Source organism: Podarcis tiliguerta (genome assembly GCF_965153285.1).
Source record: "Podarcis tiliguerta genome assembly, chromosome: 1".
In the NCBI taxonomy this organism is placed as follows: Eukaryota; Metazoa; Chordata; class Lepidosauria; order Squamata; family Lacertidae; genus Podarcis; species Podarcis tiliguerta.
In genome coordinates this window covers 89023567-89044506 of record NC_139534.1, presented here as the reverse complement: position 1 = coordinate 89044506, position 20940 = coordinate 89023567, and the positions used below count along the sequence as shown (strand labels likewise).

General features: G+C 42.8%; 1 protein-coding gene across 4 annotated transcripts in view; it reads left to right on the top strand.

Moving 5' to 3' along the window:
* The window catches only part of SLC8A3 (solute carrier family 8 member A3), a 159029-nt gene that overhangs the window by 126289 nt on the left and 11800 nt on the right, over positions 1–20940 (top strand). For 2 of the 4 annotated variants that reach the window (XM_083398323.1, XM_083398324.1), the window contains 2 exons: positions 89–192; positions 8667–8684. In XM_083398323.1, coding sequence (XP_083254449.1) covers positions 89–192; positions 8667–8684 — 122 coding nt within the window. The remainder of the gene's footprint in view (positions 1–88; positions 193–8666; positions 8685–20940) is intronic. The other 2 variants (XM_083398321.1, XM_083398322.1) reach the window with 1 other exon arrangement.

The window sequence follows — 20940 nt, the reverse complement described above, 5'->3', positions numbered from 1 at the left end:
GGAGGTGCTGCCGCTGCTGCTGTTTGCTGCGTCTGCTCCCAACCAGGCAACCCACTGTACACACATGTCTTTCTTGTTGTCCCTACAGGAAGACCGTAAGGGTTAATATAGTAGATGAGGAGGAATACGAAAGGCAGGAGAATTTCTTCATTGCCCTTGGTGAACCGAAATGGATGGAACGAGGAATATCAGGTGTGAGATTCTTTTTGGAAAAACAAACAAGAGAAACCCAAATCCACAAAAAAGTAATCTTTTTGCTTCCTCCCCCCACACCCTTTTTTTCCTCTTTCATTTTTACACGGACCAAGTTTTATTCCTTTCCCTCCTATATTCTCGCTCTCACCCTGTTTCGGTCCCATCTCTGAGTTTTTGAGCCTAGCTTATTTCGGATCCTCCTTTCGTGCAGTGCTTGTGCCTTTCAGGCCGTGTGAGCCGCCTTTCTATCTCTCTCTTGCTTTCTTCCCCCTTCCGGTGACATCTTTGGCCTTCTCCTGTTTCCCTCTCCCTCATGCTGAGACTGAAAGCTCTTCCCCAGCACCCCCCCAAAAAGAATGCAATTTGCATGGCTGCCTTTTCAGCTTCCTCCCCAGTTCTGTATCTTGCACAGTCTTTCCCGCCTCCTTGCTCCTTTTCTGTGGCATAACTTGCAGTGGATGACTGGGTGCTGGTGAATTTTTATTTTTTAACACCTACAGCTGGAATTGTAATGAACGGGTTCTGTCATAATCATGACAATGAGCATTTGCATTCTGTTTTGCTTCTTCGGTGCAAAAATCTGACAGCCTGGCAAGGGAAAATTGTACTTTTATTAATAAAACTTCACAGCTGTAACATTAGGAACTCGCTAAACATTCTGGTTAGCTGGCAGATGAAAATGAAGCTGACTGCACATCAGCAACAGAGGAGTCTGTTGATTTTGGAAGTTAAACCATCTTCTGAGGCGTCACTCCTAGGCCTGTTTATGTGCATGTGGCAGGCGCCCATCTCAAAAGGGCAGGGACACGAGGATCTATCAAGGTTTTTCACATCTCCTCTTCATTTCAGTGGGTCTTGTCAAGGGGGTCCCAGTGTACCAAACCGCTGACCAAAGCGAGCAGCATCCTAGACCACTGAATGCAGAAGTCTTAAGAAGGCAGAGATAAACTCACTTTTAAAGTTTAGGTTTTTTTCTAATTTATAACAAAGCATGCATTAAATATGTTAGATCAATAAATTGTGTTTCCTAGTATAGTACATATCGTACAAACAAATCAAGTTCTCTCGGCTTTATGGTTAAATAAATTGATGCTTTTGTACAGCCGTTTTTTTAAAAGTGACATTAAATAATGGTTCTCCAATATAATAATAATAATAATAATAATAATAATAATAATAATAATAATAATAATAATACTGAGGAGACAGTTTTGTTGGCTCTTCTTAAAAAAAGGCTGCAAAATTTTAAAGCACCAATTCCTTCAAGCATAAAGCCAGAAGAGCTTGATTTGTTTGTGTATGGTAATCCTGCCCTATTCTGAGGGTTCATAATGGAATATTAAACAAAGAAATTAAAACTGTGTGATGAAACTACTCAAGTGTTTTAAATCAAGTATTTTAAGCTAATTTTTTTGAACAAAACATCTCCAATGCTTACTCATAATCCCCTAAATCCAATCCTCCAATCCTCCCAATCCACTCCTTTGCCTCTCAGCTAAGGGAATGCCAACCTTCCATCAACGCTTCTTCTCCCTCTCGCAGGTCTGTTACCGGCACCTAATAAGCTCTACCTTTCTTCTCGCCCTCCCCAGCCCAGCCCAGCCTTTCCTAATGCACTTCAGCAATGGTACCCACAACCACCCTGTTAGCTTTTTCCTTGGTTCTACTATTTCTATACTCTTGATTTTTCCCTTCCAGTGCTTTTAGGTACAGATAAAAATCAGAGGAGGTCCAGTCCCAGATCTCCTACCGTAACATCTAGTTGGCCCTAACTGTTCATCTTTAATAACAATGTGGCAGAGACAAATTCAGCAAGGACTGAAGCTCAGTGGGAGAGCACATGCTGTACATACAGAAAGTCTTGGTTCAATCTCTGCATCTCCAGGTCAGGTTGGGAAAGACTCCTGCCTGAAACTCTGGAGAGCTGCTGCCAGTCAGTGTCAACAGTGCTAAGGTAGATGGACCAATGGCCTGACTTTGTATAAGGCAGCTTTCTATATTCCACACATGTTGCTGCTATGACCATTATTACAGGGACTGATGCCCCTTTCAGGGTTTGAGCCTAGAGAATGTACAACTACCCAGGTGGAGTCCTGGCCACTGCCTGGGCTGGAGACACTGTGTGGAAATGAGAGCAGGTGTTGATAGCTCTGTTATCCTTTGTGTGAATTTATATTTTAATGTTTATTTCACTCTGCCAAGTTATTTGGTAGAGAAATGAGGCTGAACCAATGTGTGCCTCTTCCTTCCCTCTCTCCCGGATTAACTGTTCATCCTATTTAGATAAATTCATCCTATAAGATGTTCAATCTTTGTTACCCTCCAGGCTTCTAGTGTATTAGCTAAATTGAATTAAATTGTATTTTGTGAGCTCCTCAGCCATTTTACGTTTGAATTCCCTTCAGAATTATTGGCTGTAACTATGTTCGGCCCTCATAATCCTGTGTGTTATCAGTTTCCCGACATTTCCCTCTTTTGTAATCTCATTCTGTGACAATGCCCCCCTCCCCACAGATTAGGCCTGAGGTGGGTATCCTCTTTCTCTTTCATTTGTAGCTTGGTAAGGAGCACAGGGATCAGAACCCACCAGCAAATATATCTCTTCTTGCCAATGCCCTTGTTCCATTTGTGATATGCAAATGCAAAACAACAACCACCACCAAGAGTTGTTGAACTTCTCGTTGTTAGAGCTGGAAATGGGTTGCCTTCTTCTCCCTTCCACTGATTGGCTCCAAGGCTTCCCAATCTCATTCTGCAGTCCCATGGTTCTATATGTTTCCCTTATCTGCAGTGACAGGGACCAAACCGTTGTTGGCGAAACATAACAGGGCCTAGAAGCCTTCCAGCAGATTGTGTCACCTTTCTGGTTGCCCTACTGTCAGTACCTTTTGAGTGTCCCTCCAGTAAATCCAGCCTTTTTTTTTTCCTTGCTAGGAAGATGACATCTTTTCACTGGGCTGTTAACTCATTTGATGGCTTGAGTGTCACATTAGTTGACAACTGGGGTCTAGGTTTCCTTTTACTTTGTCAGCCCCCCAGGGAAATTTGGGCTGGATATTCCCTTCGCACAGCAGTTTTGACACTCCAGCATTAGAGGGGCTACAGCACCAGGTCTCCTTTTTCAGTCAGGGTGCTCCAAAGTCTAAATTATAATGGCCTCAAGGGTGTAATGCAAGGTATAATTCCATCACGGCATTTGGTTCAGAAGATGGAGAAGGAATTGCATTTCATTGGAAGCTCTCCAGCTGTGCCACACAAACTTCTGCATGTGTAACAAAGGCAAAGCAAGGTTTGGTTTGCCCAGGCAGCAAACACAGCTCTCCTTGTTAGCTCCCACCCCAAGAAATGAAAGAGAAAGGGAGTTGTGTGAGAGACAACTCTGTGTTTTGAAGTCCCAGAGGAAGAACTATGGGGAAACAGAGAGTTGTCAGGAAAAATCATGTTTTCCATTGGGTGCCAGCAAAGCTCACATCACTGAGAGAAAGTTTAGATCTCTTCTGGAAATGGCTTTGTGCATGTTGAGTGACTTTGGCCTTCCCAAACGCATCTGGGAAGATACAGTAGCCACTGGAGTATATCTCTAAAATAGACTGCCAACCACGTACACTTGGCAGTATTGCCCATGCCTGTGTACCCAAGGAGGATAGGCACAAGTTAGATTCCAGAGCAGAAGAGACTATTGTGATTGGCTATGCTCTGAGAAGCAAAGGATACGGAGCAATGGACTTGAGTACTGGGAAAGTCAGCACAAGACATGTGGTTCATTTTGATGAATACAGGAGAGCTGACAAGAGAGGAACTGTGATGGACTTTTCTGGTGAATCAGAGGAAGAAACACAAGCCCTCATAAATTTACCAGAACTGATGTATAACAGTCCAGATCTGCCTTCTACTGTCACACCACTTAGCACAGATGCCGAACAGGAAAGAGAAGCAGAGGAGCAGATTCCAAGATGCAGCACAGCCAGAGGGAAGCAGGCTAATGACGACATGTTTACATTAAAGGGTGATGAAGAAGCAGGCGAGGTTCCAGAGCCAGGTGTCAGGTGCTCACCAAGACTCAGCCCCACAACTGTCCCGTCTTGCAAGGTCATCGCAACCTCTAGAACCTTCCACCTAGGACAAGATAGAGCAGATGCTAACTGCTGAAGCTCACCTGTGAAGGGATGCTACACAGGAAGAGATTGATGCACTGCACCAGCGCCAGACCTGGACAAGAAGGCAATTGGGTGCAGAAGGGGAAATTGAGTACAGCTCTGCCAAAGGAAAGCTCCTGTACTTAAGCACAACAACCAGACCTTGAGAGGGATTGGAAGGGAAGCCTATTCCCTCATAGTTTACCATGTGAACTCCAGGTTTGGGCCAGTTGCTCCAAGCTCAGAACACATGGCCTCTTTTAAAAGTCATTCTTGAGTTCCTGTACCAATAATTTAGGAACCTTCACCACTGTAACTAACCTAAGTTTTGCTGCCTGTGTATTCTGAATGCTGTGTATTCTGAATCTGACCTTTGGTGAGCTTGTAAGTAAACAATTTTTTAACTTACTAAATATGTGGTCTTTTTCTATGCTAAGGGAAGAGGGGAACTTTGGAAGAAGTTGAAGGGCATATTTTAAAGATCTAACAGCCTATATTTCCACACTTTACTTTGCTGCATGTTTTGTGATTTTAAATATCTGCTGGGGTTCTCTCACCCAAGAGTTCTTGCCCCAAACCTGGATCTTGGCATCCAGGGAATTCTCCTTTTTATACCTATATTTTTCCTTGCCAACCAACATTCCTGAAATCTCATTGATAGTGTTCTTCAAATATTCATGTGTAACATTAGAAGTGAAAGAAAAACACTCCATTACTAGAGTGAAGTGCAAATGAAAGGAAAATATCCCAGATCATCAAGAAATGAATGTTTTAAGAGACATAAAGGTGCTGGTTTTATCACAGAAGTGGTTGTGTTGTTGTTTTTAAAAAATCTAGTGTATTTATATGTCCCTTTTCCATAATTACCCATGCCCGAAGCAGTTCACAACAGCCGGTTATCAAAGTGCAAAGCATTGGGGTTGGGGAGACAAGTCAGTTTACAAAACATGCAAATAAATCCAAACAGCTCAAAATCAGCAGTGACCCTTGCACTAATAGGATGACATTGATAGATACAGGGCTCGGATTCTTAAATGGCAATCAAATTAAGCAGCCTTCTAGACTGGCCTTTTGTAGATAGTGCCACCCCAAAAAAACCAGAAGCAGAATGTAAGACATGGTTTGAGAGGGTTTCACCATCAACATTGTGATCTGCAAGCTGCAATACCATTGATGGGTGCACATGGGAGCAAGGAGAGGGGCTCATCTGTTCCTTCTGATTAGATTACAGTATGCAGGCTAAATTCGTAGAAGATCTTTTCCCAAGACATTGAAAAGATAACGCACATTAACCTGTCTCCATTTCACACTTTTATCAAAAAGGTCATATTTCTCCAGACTGTTCTTAATTACATTCTTATTTCAGAATTATATTTCCTCCTAAGGCAACCTTTCAAAGAAGCAGATAGCAGATATAAAAATAGCAGAGACTTGGTTGTATGTGCACTGCAGACTGCCAGCAATGTCCTACCCCTAGATTCATGCTTTCCACCATTAACTTTTGCAATGATTTTTAATTTATTTTCATAAATTATGCTTACCTGCATAAACAATATCAGGAACAAAAAAATAAGTACATTTCTAACACATGCATATTAATGTATAGAATATAATGGTGTGCTTTAAACTGCTTTTTTGACCATCCTACTATCATATTCAAAACAATGATAAATAGCATTTTACATTGGGATGAACTTTCAGTCATTTGTTTATTTATATTTATAACCTGCTTTTGAGAAATCTTCTCCACAAAACAACTTGCACTACCGTATATCTAAAATTGTTTTACAGGATAGAAGGAGAAAAATAATCCCGCCCATTAACTTTAGAAATAAAACAGCAAAACAAAATTAAACTAAAAGGACTCACGGCATAAAATTCCCAACATGGCCTATTAAAAGCGCCCAAAAGAGGTATGTCTTCAAAGCCCTCTGAAGGGCTTTATTAAGGATGAGACCTGCCTCATCCCCAAAGGGACATATTTTCACAAGTAAGAACCTTTATTACAGGTGGCCACCAGCCCAATAGTTTTAACAGGTTGGCACCTAAACAAATAGAGCCTCTTTTTGTTGATTTCAGGGCACAAGCAGTCTGTTATGGGTGCAGCCTTTCAAGTAACCCAGACCCCCAGACCATTAAGGTTTTAAAGTGGACTTGGAAGCTTACTAGCTATCAGAGCAATTGGTACAGTATAAGTGCTGCATGTTCCAATCACAGTCATTTTCCAAATTGTCTTCAAAGGCAGCCCTACATTCAGCACATTACAGTGAATGTGGCAGGTGTATGGATAACTCAGACAAGATCAGACCTCTCTCAGAAAGGTTGCCATTGGCATATCAGCCAAAGCTGGAAACAAATGCACCTGGCCACTGCAGCTAGCTGGGTCTTCCCAGATAGTAATAAATCCAGGATCTCACCCAAATGATCCTTTGGGGGAGTGGAAACTCACCTAGGTCTACCTGTACCCCTCTATCCAGAGACAGCAATTCTCCTCCCCACAGAATGCCCACCTTGCCTGGATTTAATTCTAGCTTTTTTGCTCTCATCCAACCCAAAAGCGTCTCCAAGCATTAGTTTAGGAACTCCTTGGGATTATCAGATGAAAAAGAGGGGTAGAATTGCATGTCATCTTCATGTTGGTGCACTTAAATCCAAACATTCAGGTGCCATCTCTCAACAGTTTCTTATAAATGTTAAAAACCATGAAGGTACCCCATGGTTCATTGGCCATGGGGTGATATAAAGGCCCTCCAATACTACTGTCTGTTACTGGGTTTCCATTACGGACCAGGCCTCCACATGTCTCCCAGGCCCAATCCGGCCAACTGATCTAGAAGGATACCGTGGCTTGTGGTATCAAAAGCCACTGAAAGGTCCAGGGGAACCAGCAGGCTTGTACTTCCTCAGTCTGGTTCTTGGTACCTGAGTGAGAAAAGCCATTTCCATCCCTAAGCTTTCAGACATACTAAATTTCAAAGCATACAAGTTTTTAAATGAATTTCAAAGTAATGTAGTTACAGAAACAATGGTGACTGGCTTAAAAAAACCAATTCCTGTTACAAAATTCCTATGAGTCATATTAAATCTGAAACATGAAAAAAGAAAGAGATATAATGGGATTAAATGAGGCATCTTAGCATTAAAAAGATTATTAGCTGTCTAAACCTAAATTAACAGTTCTGTGGTTAAACTACTCCTATCCATGTCAGACTACCAATTTGTTGTTGGCAGCCGTCTGTCTCACCTGGAGACTTCCAATTAGCAAATAGAAATTAAAAGACTTGGGTCAGAAGAGATTTCCAGCTGCATTGTGAGATTGAGAAAGATATGTAATCATTTGGCCTAAGTTATTTGTTGTGGCTAGTAGTCATTGTTAGCATTACAGCTCCTGTTGTTTTATCAGTACATTTATCTTGTAGTTTTATCTTGTACTTTTACAGCTCTAGGGTTCAATAGCACCTGACTTAACCGGCATCTTATAGAACAAAATCACAAAAAGATGATTTCAGAGCTCAAAATACAGTTAGACAAATTTGTTCTGGTTCTCGGGATTGCTTTACAACCTCATTTGTAACTCTCTGTAACATACCCGGGGAAAGTTAAGGAAGGTCTAGGCATTAGCCTTGGGGCCGTCAATTATACTTCCATCTCTGGCCATGCCATGAGCTTCACTTTGTATCTTGGAATTGTACCCAGGCCCCCTTACAGCTATAGGTGGAATATCACTGACAATTACCGTAGCTAAAGGACTTATCAAAGCGAGCATGCAAAGTAGATGGGGTAATGTTTTATTTCCCACTGCGGCAACAGTAATTTTGCTACGGAGTAAGGTGACTTAAAGTTCATTTTTAAGCATGAATCATGACTCACACCTTACTTTTTGAGCAAAGGCAAAGTTACAGTCGCTAAGCACCAATTATTCTAAGGGTTCTAACATGACTGAAGTCCCCATCAGAAAAAACAACTTATTTGGGTTGAGCTTTGGCTTATCCCAGATCTTGAGAAAGTGTTGCGAATTGGCACGCTTTCTGACTCCAGAGACCCACCCCACCCCTTCAAGCCCCACCTCCCTGCCTCTGCTCATGAAGGAAAGGGGGAAACCTCTGGTAGCCAGAACCTTTGGTACACACCTGTTCTCTCCAGCTTCATGTTCATTTTGCTGCTACCAGGCATGTTCACAAACCTGCATCTAGCATGTGGCGGCAGACAATTCACAGCTACATCAAGTCAAGTTCATTGCTCATTTAATACAGCCATCTGCAAAATGAAACTGCCATGCATAAGTTATTAACTGTTCCCTTTTTCTCTTCTTTTTTATATTTCTGTTTTATATAGCACTCCTCTTGACACAAGGTAAGTTTTTTCTCTCTCTCCCTTAGCTGGTTTGCTCTTTGCTCTGTTCTTCTCTTTGTTGTGGCCTTGATTTCAATGCTTCCCTTTTATTTGGAGCTCCTTGACCTTTCATGTATCAAGCTGTGCATTGAGACTATATGAATTTAAGACCATTGGCATATGCCCCTTAGAAAGCTTCCCAGAAGGAAAGGAGGCCCTCAGGCCAGAAAGGATACTTCACACCTGTTTCTGCGCATTTGTGCAGCAAAATTTTCCTTGATGACAACCTAATTTGAGAGTTCTCTCCATGTCCACACACATGCTGTGAATTTCTTATCTGTTCCAAGGTAGCAAGGATTTGGGTGGGATTGCCAGAACAGGAGAGCCTTGCTATGTCCTTGCTCTTCCCCAGATCGAATAAACACAGTAATAGCAGAAGAGGAAACTCCCTCACTTTCACTGCGCTTATTATTGTTGATGCAGGTCGTTGTACAGAAAGGAGCCCCTTTTGCATACTTGCTGTAAGGCCCTATTCAGGCATTTGATGGTATGCTGGACAATCTGAACAGGAACTGTGATCATAGGATGAATTCTAAGAGCCTTCTGCTATGTGTACTTAGAAACCCACTTCAGACTTTCCCTCTCAGTGCCGGGAAGGTCTGAAATGGAGACAGTGCATTTGGGGGTGATGGGGGCAGGGTGTGTGTGTGTGTGTGTGAGAGAGAGAGAGAGAGAGAGAGAGAGAGAGAGAGACCTACCAGATTATTAGTATTATTACCCACCCTTCAAGTTAAGGTTCCAGAGTGCGTTACAACAATTTTAAATAACTTACCATCACAAAATAGGATGGGACACACACACACACCCAGGTGTCAAAGGTGCCCTGCTTCCAGATTCACCTGAAACTGTATGGTGAAGTTGCCACATTACCACAAGCAGTCCCTCAGGCACAGTGCACATCGATCTCCTGGTGAGGGTGATGGAATTTTTATGGATGATCTCATGATCCCCTGCCCCGTCCTTCTGCCCTGCAATGGTGCTTCACCAAGTACCCAGACAGGCACAGCTAGGTTAGCATAGGCTCACAATCTGCCCAGTGAGCCCCCTCATCCATGAGCAAATCCTGGGTGATCAATGTTTTCTTGCAGACAGACCTGGCATTTAGCCACCACACCAGCCAGCCGGTATTCCCAAATTCTGTACTGCTGCCAGGGCTCCTGTATGCATTCAGGCGAAGGCCTCAGTAGCATGGTGGCAATGCTTCTGTTATCAGGCAAAGAGTACTGTTCTCTTCAGGTAACTCTACTGAGACGAGTTAAGTGGTTGAAGGGCTAGAAGCTCCCTGCTCCTACCTCTGTATCAGGAATCAGGGGACACCCAGGAGCTGCCCCCACTCAGATTGCCTGTAGCCCTGACTTAAAAGACCATTTCGAGACTGAACTATGCTCATTTCTGCCTGGGGCTTCCATTGGAGGTTTCAACAGAAGGGAGAAAGCACAAATTTTTACCATTTGTAAAACACCACTTTAAGACTCTAGTGGGTGTCAATAGTGACCTGTCATCGTGATGTGAAGAAAGTTTGCATTTACATCCACAGCTTAATGGACAGCATTACCAAGAGGCAGGCAGGATGTAAACAAGCCTCTTGGAAAGCAGTAATTGATGCTGTTGCTTTCCACCTCCCACTTCCCCACCTCCTGCTGCCCTCGCTTGCGATATTTAGCTCTCTTTCATTCCCCATCTGTGCAGTTTCTAGTGGTCCTCCCCCCGCAGTGACTGACATTCTTGCCACCTTCATTCGCATAGGATCAGACAGTGGCTATTGTCAGCCCAGTCTCCAAAGGCTCCCCTTTGTGTCACCTGCACACTTAATTATGGTTCAGCTTGTGCCCTAAAAAAAAGAGTGCAAAATGATAAGAATCTGCCTCACAGCCCGGAGAAGGAGGCTGGTGTTTTGCATTCAAATGTGCTTGGACCATCACCTTCCCTTTCCCTGAATCTGTCAGAGTCCTTCTGGCTGCAGCTCTCAGAAACGATCTATGTGCACGGAGATTGACAAGTGCTTCTCTGGCGTGACAGCTGCAGCTCTGTGGACCAACTCAAAGTGCCCTCTATCAAATTTTCTTAGAAGGCTATGTTGCAGAGAGGCATTTGAAATAAAGCCACGCTCAGGACATCCGAGTTACTGAGATAACGGACATATGCCAAAATCTGATGCTAATAAAGTGCATATATAATATATGAATGAGAAAAAGAGAAAGAGAGAGTCCATGGCATATTGTTTTGAATTGTTATGGTCTTGGCAAAGCCTGCTGGCTAAAGTCACACAGTAGTGAGATACCCCACCAAGAGTACATTGAAGCTGGCCTAAGATGCAAAGGGCAAAATGGCGTCCTCCTTCCCATTCCATGTGTAGAAATTGACTAGACTGCCATTTTATTTATTAACACTGTTTGCATACCATCCAAAACTAACTTTCTCTGGGCAGTGAACCAATACAAATTAAAGTGTATAGGTGTATGTAGTGCAAACCTTCTTTTGTCTTGAATAATAGAGGGCATCAGTGGGCAGCGGAGGGAATCCCTGGAAATAATTACTTTCTGCAGCAGCTGAATAACTGAGGAAAGGAGTTGAGCCCATTCTTAGCAGCAACCCCCTAGAAGCAGTGGCTGCTGACTGGCTAGCAGGCCAAATGCCTGTATAGGCTGCTGAGGCCCTCTAGGAAGCAGCCACACATTTCTCCAGGGACGACTGCAATGCCCTTTCCTCCACTGCTGCCTCCCCATTGTTATAGCTTAGAATGCACTTTGCCACCCCTACTTTCTTCAGAGCAGCTGCCAGAAATTCCTGGCAGCAAACCACCAGACTGGTCATCACTGATAACAGGACAAAGGAGACGAGTGTTTACATCGTAGGCAACAATGGCTTTATCATATCGCTCACATCTCTTAAAAGCTGTTCCCTGCCTCCAGTCTAAAAGTTATATGGCTTCCGTCACACACCACAGAGTTCACCTAGTGTGTTCATCGGTAATGGCACCTTGCATGTAACCTTTGGCTCGCGTTCAGTAGGTCTGCATAACATTGCATGTCAGATGACCCAATCCCTGTTAGCAGAGGAGCTCCTCAAGCAGAAAAAAGAAGTGGATGGAACTTAGGGGGCTACTGGTGGAAGCACACAGGGGCCAACAAGCTCCCAAATCTCTGTTAGCTAGAAATGATTCTCGCCATCATTTTTTTTCCACCCCAAAAAGAATTTATAAGTATGTGCAAAAGCATATACGTACCTCTGGTTGCAAACGGGATCCGTTCCGGAGGCCTGTTCGCCACATGAATAGAACGCAACCTGCAGCGGCGCATGCTCGGGTTGCGATTTGCCACTTCTGCACATGCGTGTGACATTTTGCACATCTACGCATGCACGAGTGGCGAAACCCAGAAGTAACCCTTTCCAGTACTTCCAGGGGGGGCAGGACACAACCTGAAAAAACGTATCATGAAGCAAACGTAACATGAGGTATGACTGTATAAAGTAGAGTAAGAACGGCATATGAATATGCATACTCTCTTAGTTGTAAATGTACATTTCAATGCCAACATGCACTCAGGATTCAAGAAGCTGCTGTGATTGGTGGCTTCCTGTTATCTAGAGAGACAAAACTAAAACACCCCCAGAGACATTTCTGTATTACATTCTTTGTATACACACCTGGATCCCTTGTGTAAAAAAACAGAGAGACATCAACCGGAGAATAACTGGGAAGCAAAGAGGCTCTTTCCTTCTTATAATTCGATCAGCTCTTCAGTTTCAGGAAGTCTTTCTCAGCTGTTCCCATAGTAATTTTGTTGCTCTAATTCAGTAGTGTGCTAATTTAATCAGATCTTCTGGAACCAAATAATATGTATTAAAATAATACGATTTCTGCCCTTTCTCGTGCTCAGATTTGATTGCTTTTGGCAGATAGCATTGGATAATTCACTCACTTGGCACTACTGGAAGTTGCTCTTAAGTTAATAAGGAAAGAGGCTAAATCTCTGACCATGTTAGGAAAGAAAAAAGGTGCCCAGAACACAGCACCAATTCCTCACCAACCACATCTGCTCCAGACAGCACCCCCCTCCTTTAGATGAGCTGTTGAGTGAGCAAGGTTTATATAATGACACTTCTCCTCCACTTAACTTCTGCAGTCGGGCCCCCTTCCACGGGCTTCGTTGACATCCCTTGGACGCATGGACGATGTACTTCAAACCCTGTAAATCCTGTGGCAGATGATATCCAGAGCAACATAAAAAATGCATATGCCACTGCGCACGTAGAGTGCCACTCAGGACAGATCATGACTAATAAGTAAAGAATGGAGGTGACATTTTCACTTAGTCCATGTCATGTTAGATTTAGAAAATGCAAACATTTCAGGAGTGTTGGAAAAAATTACGTTGAAAATTACATTGAAGTCTCTTTGCCTCTAGCTTCTGCCTCCCCTCCACCACAAAACTTCTATGTTGTGTAGCCTTCTTTAGGCCCAGCTCTGCATAGAAAACGCTTCCTGTCTCTCTCACACACAAACACACTCTCCTTCTCTCCTCCATCTCTCTCTCTCTCACTCACTCACTCACTCTGTGACAGTGTGACACAATGGTTGTATTGTCCCCATGTTCATGCGTCTTCTATGTACATTACAGGTTGTCTCTGCCCTTCAAAAGTTTGGTTGCTCTTGATAACCCGTTTGTTTGTTTGTTTGTTTGTTTGTTTGTTTGCTTGTTTGTTTGTCTCTCAGAACTAGGCATTACATGTTTGTAAGGATGCCTACCTAAAACTATCCAAATTCAGAACAATTCAAATTAGGGTGTATGAAGATGTGAAGGAATGATGAAAGCATGTGGGCTTTTTAATCCTATATTCTAACATTGACCTATGATGGAGGACCTCTGCTCTACAAGTGTTACTTGATTACAGCTCCCATCATCTCTGACCATTGACCATGTGGGCAGAAGCTGAGGGAGGTTTGAGGAATCCAACAATATCTGGAAGGCCACTGTTGCCTGTTCCTGACCTGCACCATCAATGAGCATCTATCTGAATGTTTGACATTCAAAGGTGTACTAGGAAATATTGCTATGTTCTTAACTGTTGTGGCACCTTAACTGGGCTTTGAAGTTCCAAAAGATGTCGAGAGCCACAGGGCGAGAGACTTTGTGACTCTTCTAACACCTTCCCTCTTTGAGAATCTTGGTCATGAGGGTTAGCTATGTAACGGCAAACATAAGGAAGGAGTCCAGAGTTTCATATCTGGACATTGCCAAGATTCAGAGATATGGAATTCTAGTAGTCATGTAAAAGGAACCACACTTAAGTTGTGACTGAAGCTACTCCAACTCAAATTTCTGCCAGAGTGACTCATTGTTCGAATATTCTGACATATCAGACACATGTTGAACTTATGGGTCATCAGAGCCTCGTTCATCACAGTTTATGCAGTGAAATACCCCTACAACAGATAATTCACACCATCTGTCGCTATGTAAAACAATTCACCAATGCATGATTATTTAAACTAATAGTTGTAGTATTGTTTGTTAATCACCCCATACCATAGTTTTCTGAGCAATGTACAGTAAAGTTTAAAACAAATTTTAAATGATAAATATAAATAGTGCAATTAAAAAAATGCCACAATAACGCACAAATAATGTACCCAAGGGAGGCATGCCTGACACCAATACTGTGTTCTTTTTGGCATGTGCTTAAAATCTTATTTGCCCAGGCATGTTATAGCATTTTTAGCTGGTTGAAGGTTTGGTTCATCCTAGTTTTATTGCACTGTTGGTTTGGTTTATAATAAATTGATAGTTTTTAAATGTCTTCTTATATCATCCTACAGTTCATTTTTATATTGAGGGTGATTCATGCAGGATGGATGGATGGATGAATAGATGATAGAGATAGATGATAGATAGATAGATAGATAGATAGATAGATAGATAGATAGATAGATAGATAGGTGATAGATAGATGATAGATAGATAGATAGATAGATGATAGATAGATAGATGATAGATAGATAGATAGATAGATGATAGATAGATAGATGATAGATAGATAGATAGATAGATAGATAGATAGATAGATAGATAGGTGATAGATAGATGATAGATAGATGATGATAGATAGATAGATAGATAGATGATAGATAGATAGATAGATGATAGATAGATAGATAGATAGATGATAGATAGATGATAGATAGATGATAGATAGATATAGATAGATAGATAGATAGATGGGGAATTTGGCACAGGAGTCTCAGTCATCACAAGAAGTGTAATGTCCAGGATGGACGTGATCATTATCCACCTGGACATAAATATTTTGTGATGTTTTCAGTGAAGACTCACCTTCCTTTCCTCTAAAGTAAATCTCAGTATCATTTTGGAACCACTTTCACTCACTCCAGAGTGCCTGTGATTTACACCTTTCAATAAGGGTAGGCTTGCCCCACCATCCTGGAAATGCACCCTCCATTTCTCCTTGTCCAGAAAGAGGGCATCTTGCCTCCCGCCTGCCGTTTAGCACTTGCTTAAGTTCAGAACGAGGGGTGTTAAGGTGGAATGACTTCCTCCCAACCTTTGCCATATCTGGAAAGCAGAGATGGGAGCCGAGAAGGAACTGGCACATTCATTTCCCTGCCTGGCATCTCCAGACCTTATCAGGACTAATTGGACTTGACAGCTGGGAGTCTCGGGTGCAAGCCATGTTGAAAGCTGAGTACTGAGGCTGATGCAAACAAATCAGGGCTGGTTAATAATTAAGCTGCAGTTTGGCAGCTTTCACCTTGACAGACTTGACCTGTCAAATTAAAAACTCTTCAGCTTTTTTTGTTCCCGGACATACCTGCTGTTGGGACTCCTGCCACTTTAAGCCTGTGGGCGATTGTGCCTTCGTCGCCGATCTCTCCCTTCAGTGTTCACGGCTGTGCCTTCCTTCCTATCTTTAAAGAGGACCTGAAAGCCGATTTGTTTTAACTGTGCTGTGGACTTGTCAGCAGTTGATTTCTCCTTTATGGTATCTTCCTTCCTCTTGAAAATCTTTGTGCATTTGTTATTCTCTGTCTGGCTCCTTGAGTGCCAGAATTTGGGGAGATGGTGCTACATGAAAAGTTGTGACCGTCGTTATCATTGTTGTGAATGGATTAGGCCAGGAACAGTCAGTTCCGATGCCTCTTTCTTTCTTTTTTTGAATGGCCCCCAAAAGCATACTTCTCCGGGAGTGAGAAAGTACAGGCTGAACATACAAGAAAGGAATTGTAGAATTGTAGAGTTGGAAGGGACCCCAACGGTCATCTAGTCAAATCCCCTGCAACGCAGGAATCACAGCTAGATCATACATGACAGGTGGCCATCCAACCTCTGTTTAAAAACCTCCAAGGAAGGAGAGTCCACCAGCTCTTGTGGGAGTCTGTTCTACTGTCAAACATCTCTTACTGTCAGAAAGTTCTTCCCAATGTTTAGTTGGAATCTCCTTTATTGTAACTTGAATCCATTGGTTCAGGTCCTAGTCTATGGAGCAGGAGAAAACAAGCCTGCTCCATTTATTATTATTATTATTATAAAATATATATATATATATATATATATATATATATATATATATATACATACACACACACACACACATTTCTATACCGCTTTATATTTTTAATAAACATCTCAAAGCGGTTTACAGCATATTAAACTCAATAAATCAATAAAACATTAGCTGGGCGAGCCTCTTCAATAGGGCTGGTGAGTGTGGGCCCCGCCCCCTAGGCCAGGTGGAAAGGGCCATGCAGGGAGCGGCCTTCACGCCTCACATATCACAGCCCTTTAGATATTTGAAGATGCCTGACATCTCTCGGTCTCCTCTCTAAGGCTCAAAGGGTTCCGTGGAGCCTTGTAACTCCCCTTATAGCCCTCCGCTGAGCACACAATGTGCTGAAAACATTGCAACATGCCCAGGCATGTGGCCCATGTACACTGTGCCCATAGCAGTAGCCAGTGGCTCCTCTCCAGGAACATGATTAGGAATAGCAGAAGAGCTCTATGCCACACACCTTTGTCTCTTCAGTTCTAGAGGATGGCTGGGTCTGTTGCAGGAAGATGCACCCCATGATTTAAGTGAGGAATGAATAGGGCATCCCTATCCCATGGACTGCAGGCCAATGAATGACTTTGAATGACTTTCTCTGAGCAGGCAGATGTTTTCAGACCACTTTTCAGTGATGTGGAGAAAAGCATTCAGTCCACCTGGTGATGCACTTATAGGTAGCTTACCCTAAAGCCACCGACATCTCATTGAGAAATTTCAAGTGGCCTGCACTAGAGATGGGAAGGCCTGGAAAAAATGGGGGGGGGGACCAGATTTCCCCCTCATCCCCCCCCCCATTTTTTCAGGTTTTTTCCCAGGCCTTCCCATCTCTAGCCTGCACATAGCAGCTACAAATGGACATACCAGAAATCATTCCGATATATCCACAAATGAACTTACTACTTACCTGTTGGTTGCTGCTAGATTGATCGTCCCTTAAAGGTGGCAGAGGGTGCAAACTTTCATGATAGACTGTTAGGAAAACATTTTTATACCATCAGAAAAACTAACACAGCAACTTAAATTTTGCAGGGGGACAGCTGAGTCTGAGTCATTTGCCACAATTTGGTGGGACTTCATCTGTGGGCCCAAGGCAATTCCAGCAATGTCCCCCAGGACAAATTTATATGGGAAAAAACGTGGGATATGACTCTCTTTGAGATGGGACATTTATCTCCACCTCTTCTCTCCTGGAACACATACCAGTTATGACAGAAATGACACAACATATTGTTAATTCGTTGTGCATGTTTGCTTTTGTTATTTGTTATGTTTAGGGAAGTTTTTAATTTTTAACGCAGTGTTGTGTTTTTAATTTTTGGTTAAGAGCCTCCCAGAGTGGCTGGGGAAACCCAGCCAGATGGGCAGGGTATAAATAATAAATTATTATTAACCTATATTTTTAATTTTAAAAATGCTGCTAGGGATCATCCACAATTCTGTTTGTGCTATAATTTTTAGGTACAGGTCTGTAATTTTTAGACATGGGTCTGAAAGGGAATTTTGGTTTCTCCTCCTGCTTTCCCCAGGAAAACCAGCTGTTTAGCACTGAATCGGAACAGACAGCAATTGGGTTTTCCATGGGTTGACATTTGTTCTAATGTTCTAAACACTGGGTTTTCCCAGGAAAGTGGCAGGATAAACAAAAAACCCACTCAGACTAGTGCCTAAAAATCACGGACCTGTGGATGATCCCTTAGTGAGGTCTGGAGTTGAAGTGCATGGAAGACTTGTTAAGCCTCATATTCCCCCCCCCCCCCCCCCAAGCCTGTTGCTTCAGTTCTGATAGTATGCAGGTGCTAGCACCATTGCTATTGCCTCTGGAAATTTTAGTGTTGGAGAAAAGAAAGAAAGATGAGTTCAGTTTACGGTGCTGAAAAGCGATGCCCATAATTCTGTATGGCGATGACTCAAGTGCTTGGGGATATTCCTCAGTTGAACACCTAGAAGGAGCATTAAGGGATTATGGCTCCGACATTCAGAGATGCATCTAGTCACTGCTTCTGTTCTTTTGTGGAGCTATTTCTGACTCATGCAGGGGATTCCCCATTCTGGAGCACTCGGTGGGAGCTCACAAAAGAGCCCTGACACTTCAACGTGCTACTGACTTCAAAAGGTGGATGGATTTGTCTCTGCTGCTGCTGCTGCTGCAACAGATTAATGTGGTCTCCTGAAACAGGAGTCCTTGTGTGTTCTGTAAATTGTGCTGGCCTTGCAAAGTTAATAATATTTGTAGTCCGGAAGGCTTTTTGAGTTGAGGCAAAGTTTTAATGATATATGGAGCATCTGTGCAGAGTTTTTAGCCTCTGAATAATTTCTTACGGAGAATATGAGGCCTGTGGGAGTCCATGCAGGATTTATAAGTCCTTTCACATCAGGCATCTTGTGCTCACAGAATGACCTGAAGTCTTCATAAATCCAAGTGAAAGCCTTATAACCCATGCACCTACAGGGTTTAGACTCCTGGGTTATGTTTCCTTTGCATGCCAGTGCATAACTGAACGGCCAGGGTGTTCATCAAAGAAAGGCGAGAAGGACACTAGTTGCCATAGCTACTAACTCTACTGCTTTCCCAAAGCAGCACTGTAGGTTGTTTCATATGTGGCACAGGGCAGGGTACTTTCAACTAGATTGTGCTCCTGAGGGAGGTTGACCTGTCCTGTTGCTACTCATCTGCAGGCAGGTAGAGCAACAAGACTTATTATTATTTCAGTCTTGTATCTTAATTGACAGCTGGAGGTTTTGACTGGTTTTGTGATTCTTTCTTATTAAGGGCTTTTGTTTTAAGATTAATTTTAATAGGGAACTTTCATTCTTTGCATTTTTAGGGGGCCACTGTTCAGCTGCCTTGAACATTTGCAGTAGAAAGGCAGAGCATCAATTCTAGTAAGGATAATAACAACACCAACAGCAAAGGCTGGAAGTGATTTCCACAGGTTCATGGCCGCTCTCTAAAAGCACAGCCCTATAGGTGTTTGCTTGAAAGCATGATACACACTGAGACTTACTTTTTAGTAAGTGTGTGAAAGACTGCACCAGGAGGCTGTAATCCTTGGCTTCCCGTGTCGGTCATATCATGCACAAATTCACAAAGTGTCTGACGCCCCAGGCAGACACAAACAGATCCATGTGGGAAAGACTGCAAAAGAAACAAACCAGCATGCTACCAGTATCGTATATGAACCAGACATCTTTAAGGAAGCAGGAAGAACCACCTGCAGAGTAGGTTGGTCATCTCTCAAAATGCACACAACCTGGAAAGAAGAGTGAACCAATTACACTTGGGGGTGGAATTTATTTAACTGCAGCAGATAGAAATCAATGTATAAAACATTGGAGAGCAAACTTCACTTCGGGTTTTCAGCAGAAAACCAGTTGCTCCAGTTGATCTCTAGAGGCAGATTTTTGTGGGGAAAGCTTTGGAGCAAAAAAGGGGGAGCCACCAGACATGGCGCTTTAAAGTGCAGGCCATGTCTGGAAAGAGTGGAGAAAAGGTAAGTATGAAGAAGTCCTAAGTTCTGTTGCTTTTATTAATTCAATGAGCAGTTCCCATCAGCACCATGGACAAGGAAAGTTTTCAGTGAGCTGTTTCTAACATCAAAATTGCCAAAGCAGCAAAAGCAAATCTTGAAAGTTCACCCTGCACGATATAAATTATAAATTGTAGATTATTTGATATATTTTTAAAAGATTTGTTTCACTGCTTTATCTTGCTTACCTCCATCCTTTCTTACTCTTGTTGTTCAATTAACTCTCTATTTATTGTCCCCTGTTGATCAAAACCTCCTTTGTGGATTGAGATTGCTCTATAGAATATTGTCACAAGCACTTTTGGCAGAAGCATAATAGTTTTGACAAGCAAATTCTGTTTATTATTATTGTTGTTGTTGTTAATAACGCTATATATGTACTGCCTGTTAACAAAGAGATCTGTGAATGGTGTACAGGGTGGGGGAAGACTTAGTGCAGGGGTGGATAACTTGTGACTCTCCAGATTTTCTTGGACTACAACTTCCATTGTCTCCAACCGTTGGCTCTGCTGGCTGAGGATGATGGGAGTTGCAATCCAAAATCTCTAGTGGGCACCAAGTTAGCCGAAGATGGTCTAATGAATTCATTTACCTTGATTTGTTTTCCCTCCCTGTCCTGAGGACAAGATTTTGTTCAGTGAAATGTCCTCCCAGGTCCTTCATTGCACTATGACAGGTGTGAGGAACCTCAGGCCCAGGAGCCAAATACAACCCTTCCAGGCCTCTTTAAGCAGCTCTAGACCATGCCTGTTCATGGGCTGCACCCCTCGTCCCCAAACCATGCCTCTCCCCGGCCCTGCTCCACACACCTCCTAAGTGTTTTTGCTTAGCTGATAATGCCTCTGCTTTGCCTGGAGAGGCGTATGTGGTGTTTGGGTGTAGAAACCTCTGGTTTATGTGTGGCTGGAATATGACCTACTTAACGACTGCATTCCATTGCTCCAGCCACTTTGCCTCTAACCCCACGCTTCATTCTCATTTAGCTCTCAGAAGTTGGCCACAAGGAAGTGTGGCCCTTGGGCTCAAAAAGGTTCCCCACCCCTGCACAATGTGGCGATGAAAACCATGTAGTTCACTCATGATTTGTTTCTTCTGAACATTTAAAAGAACTCGTATGAAGTCAG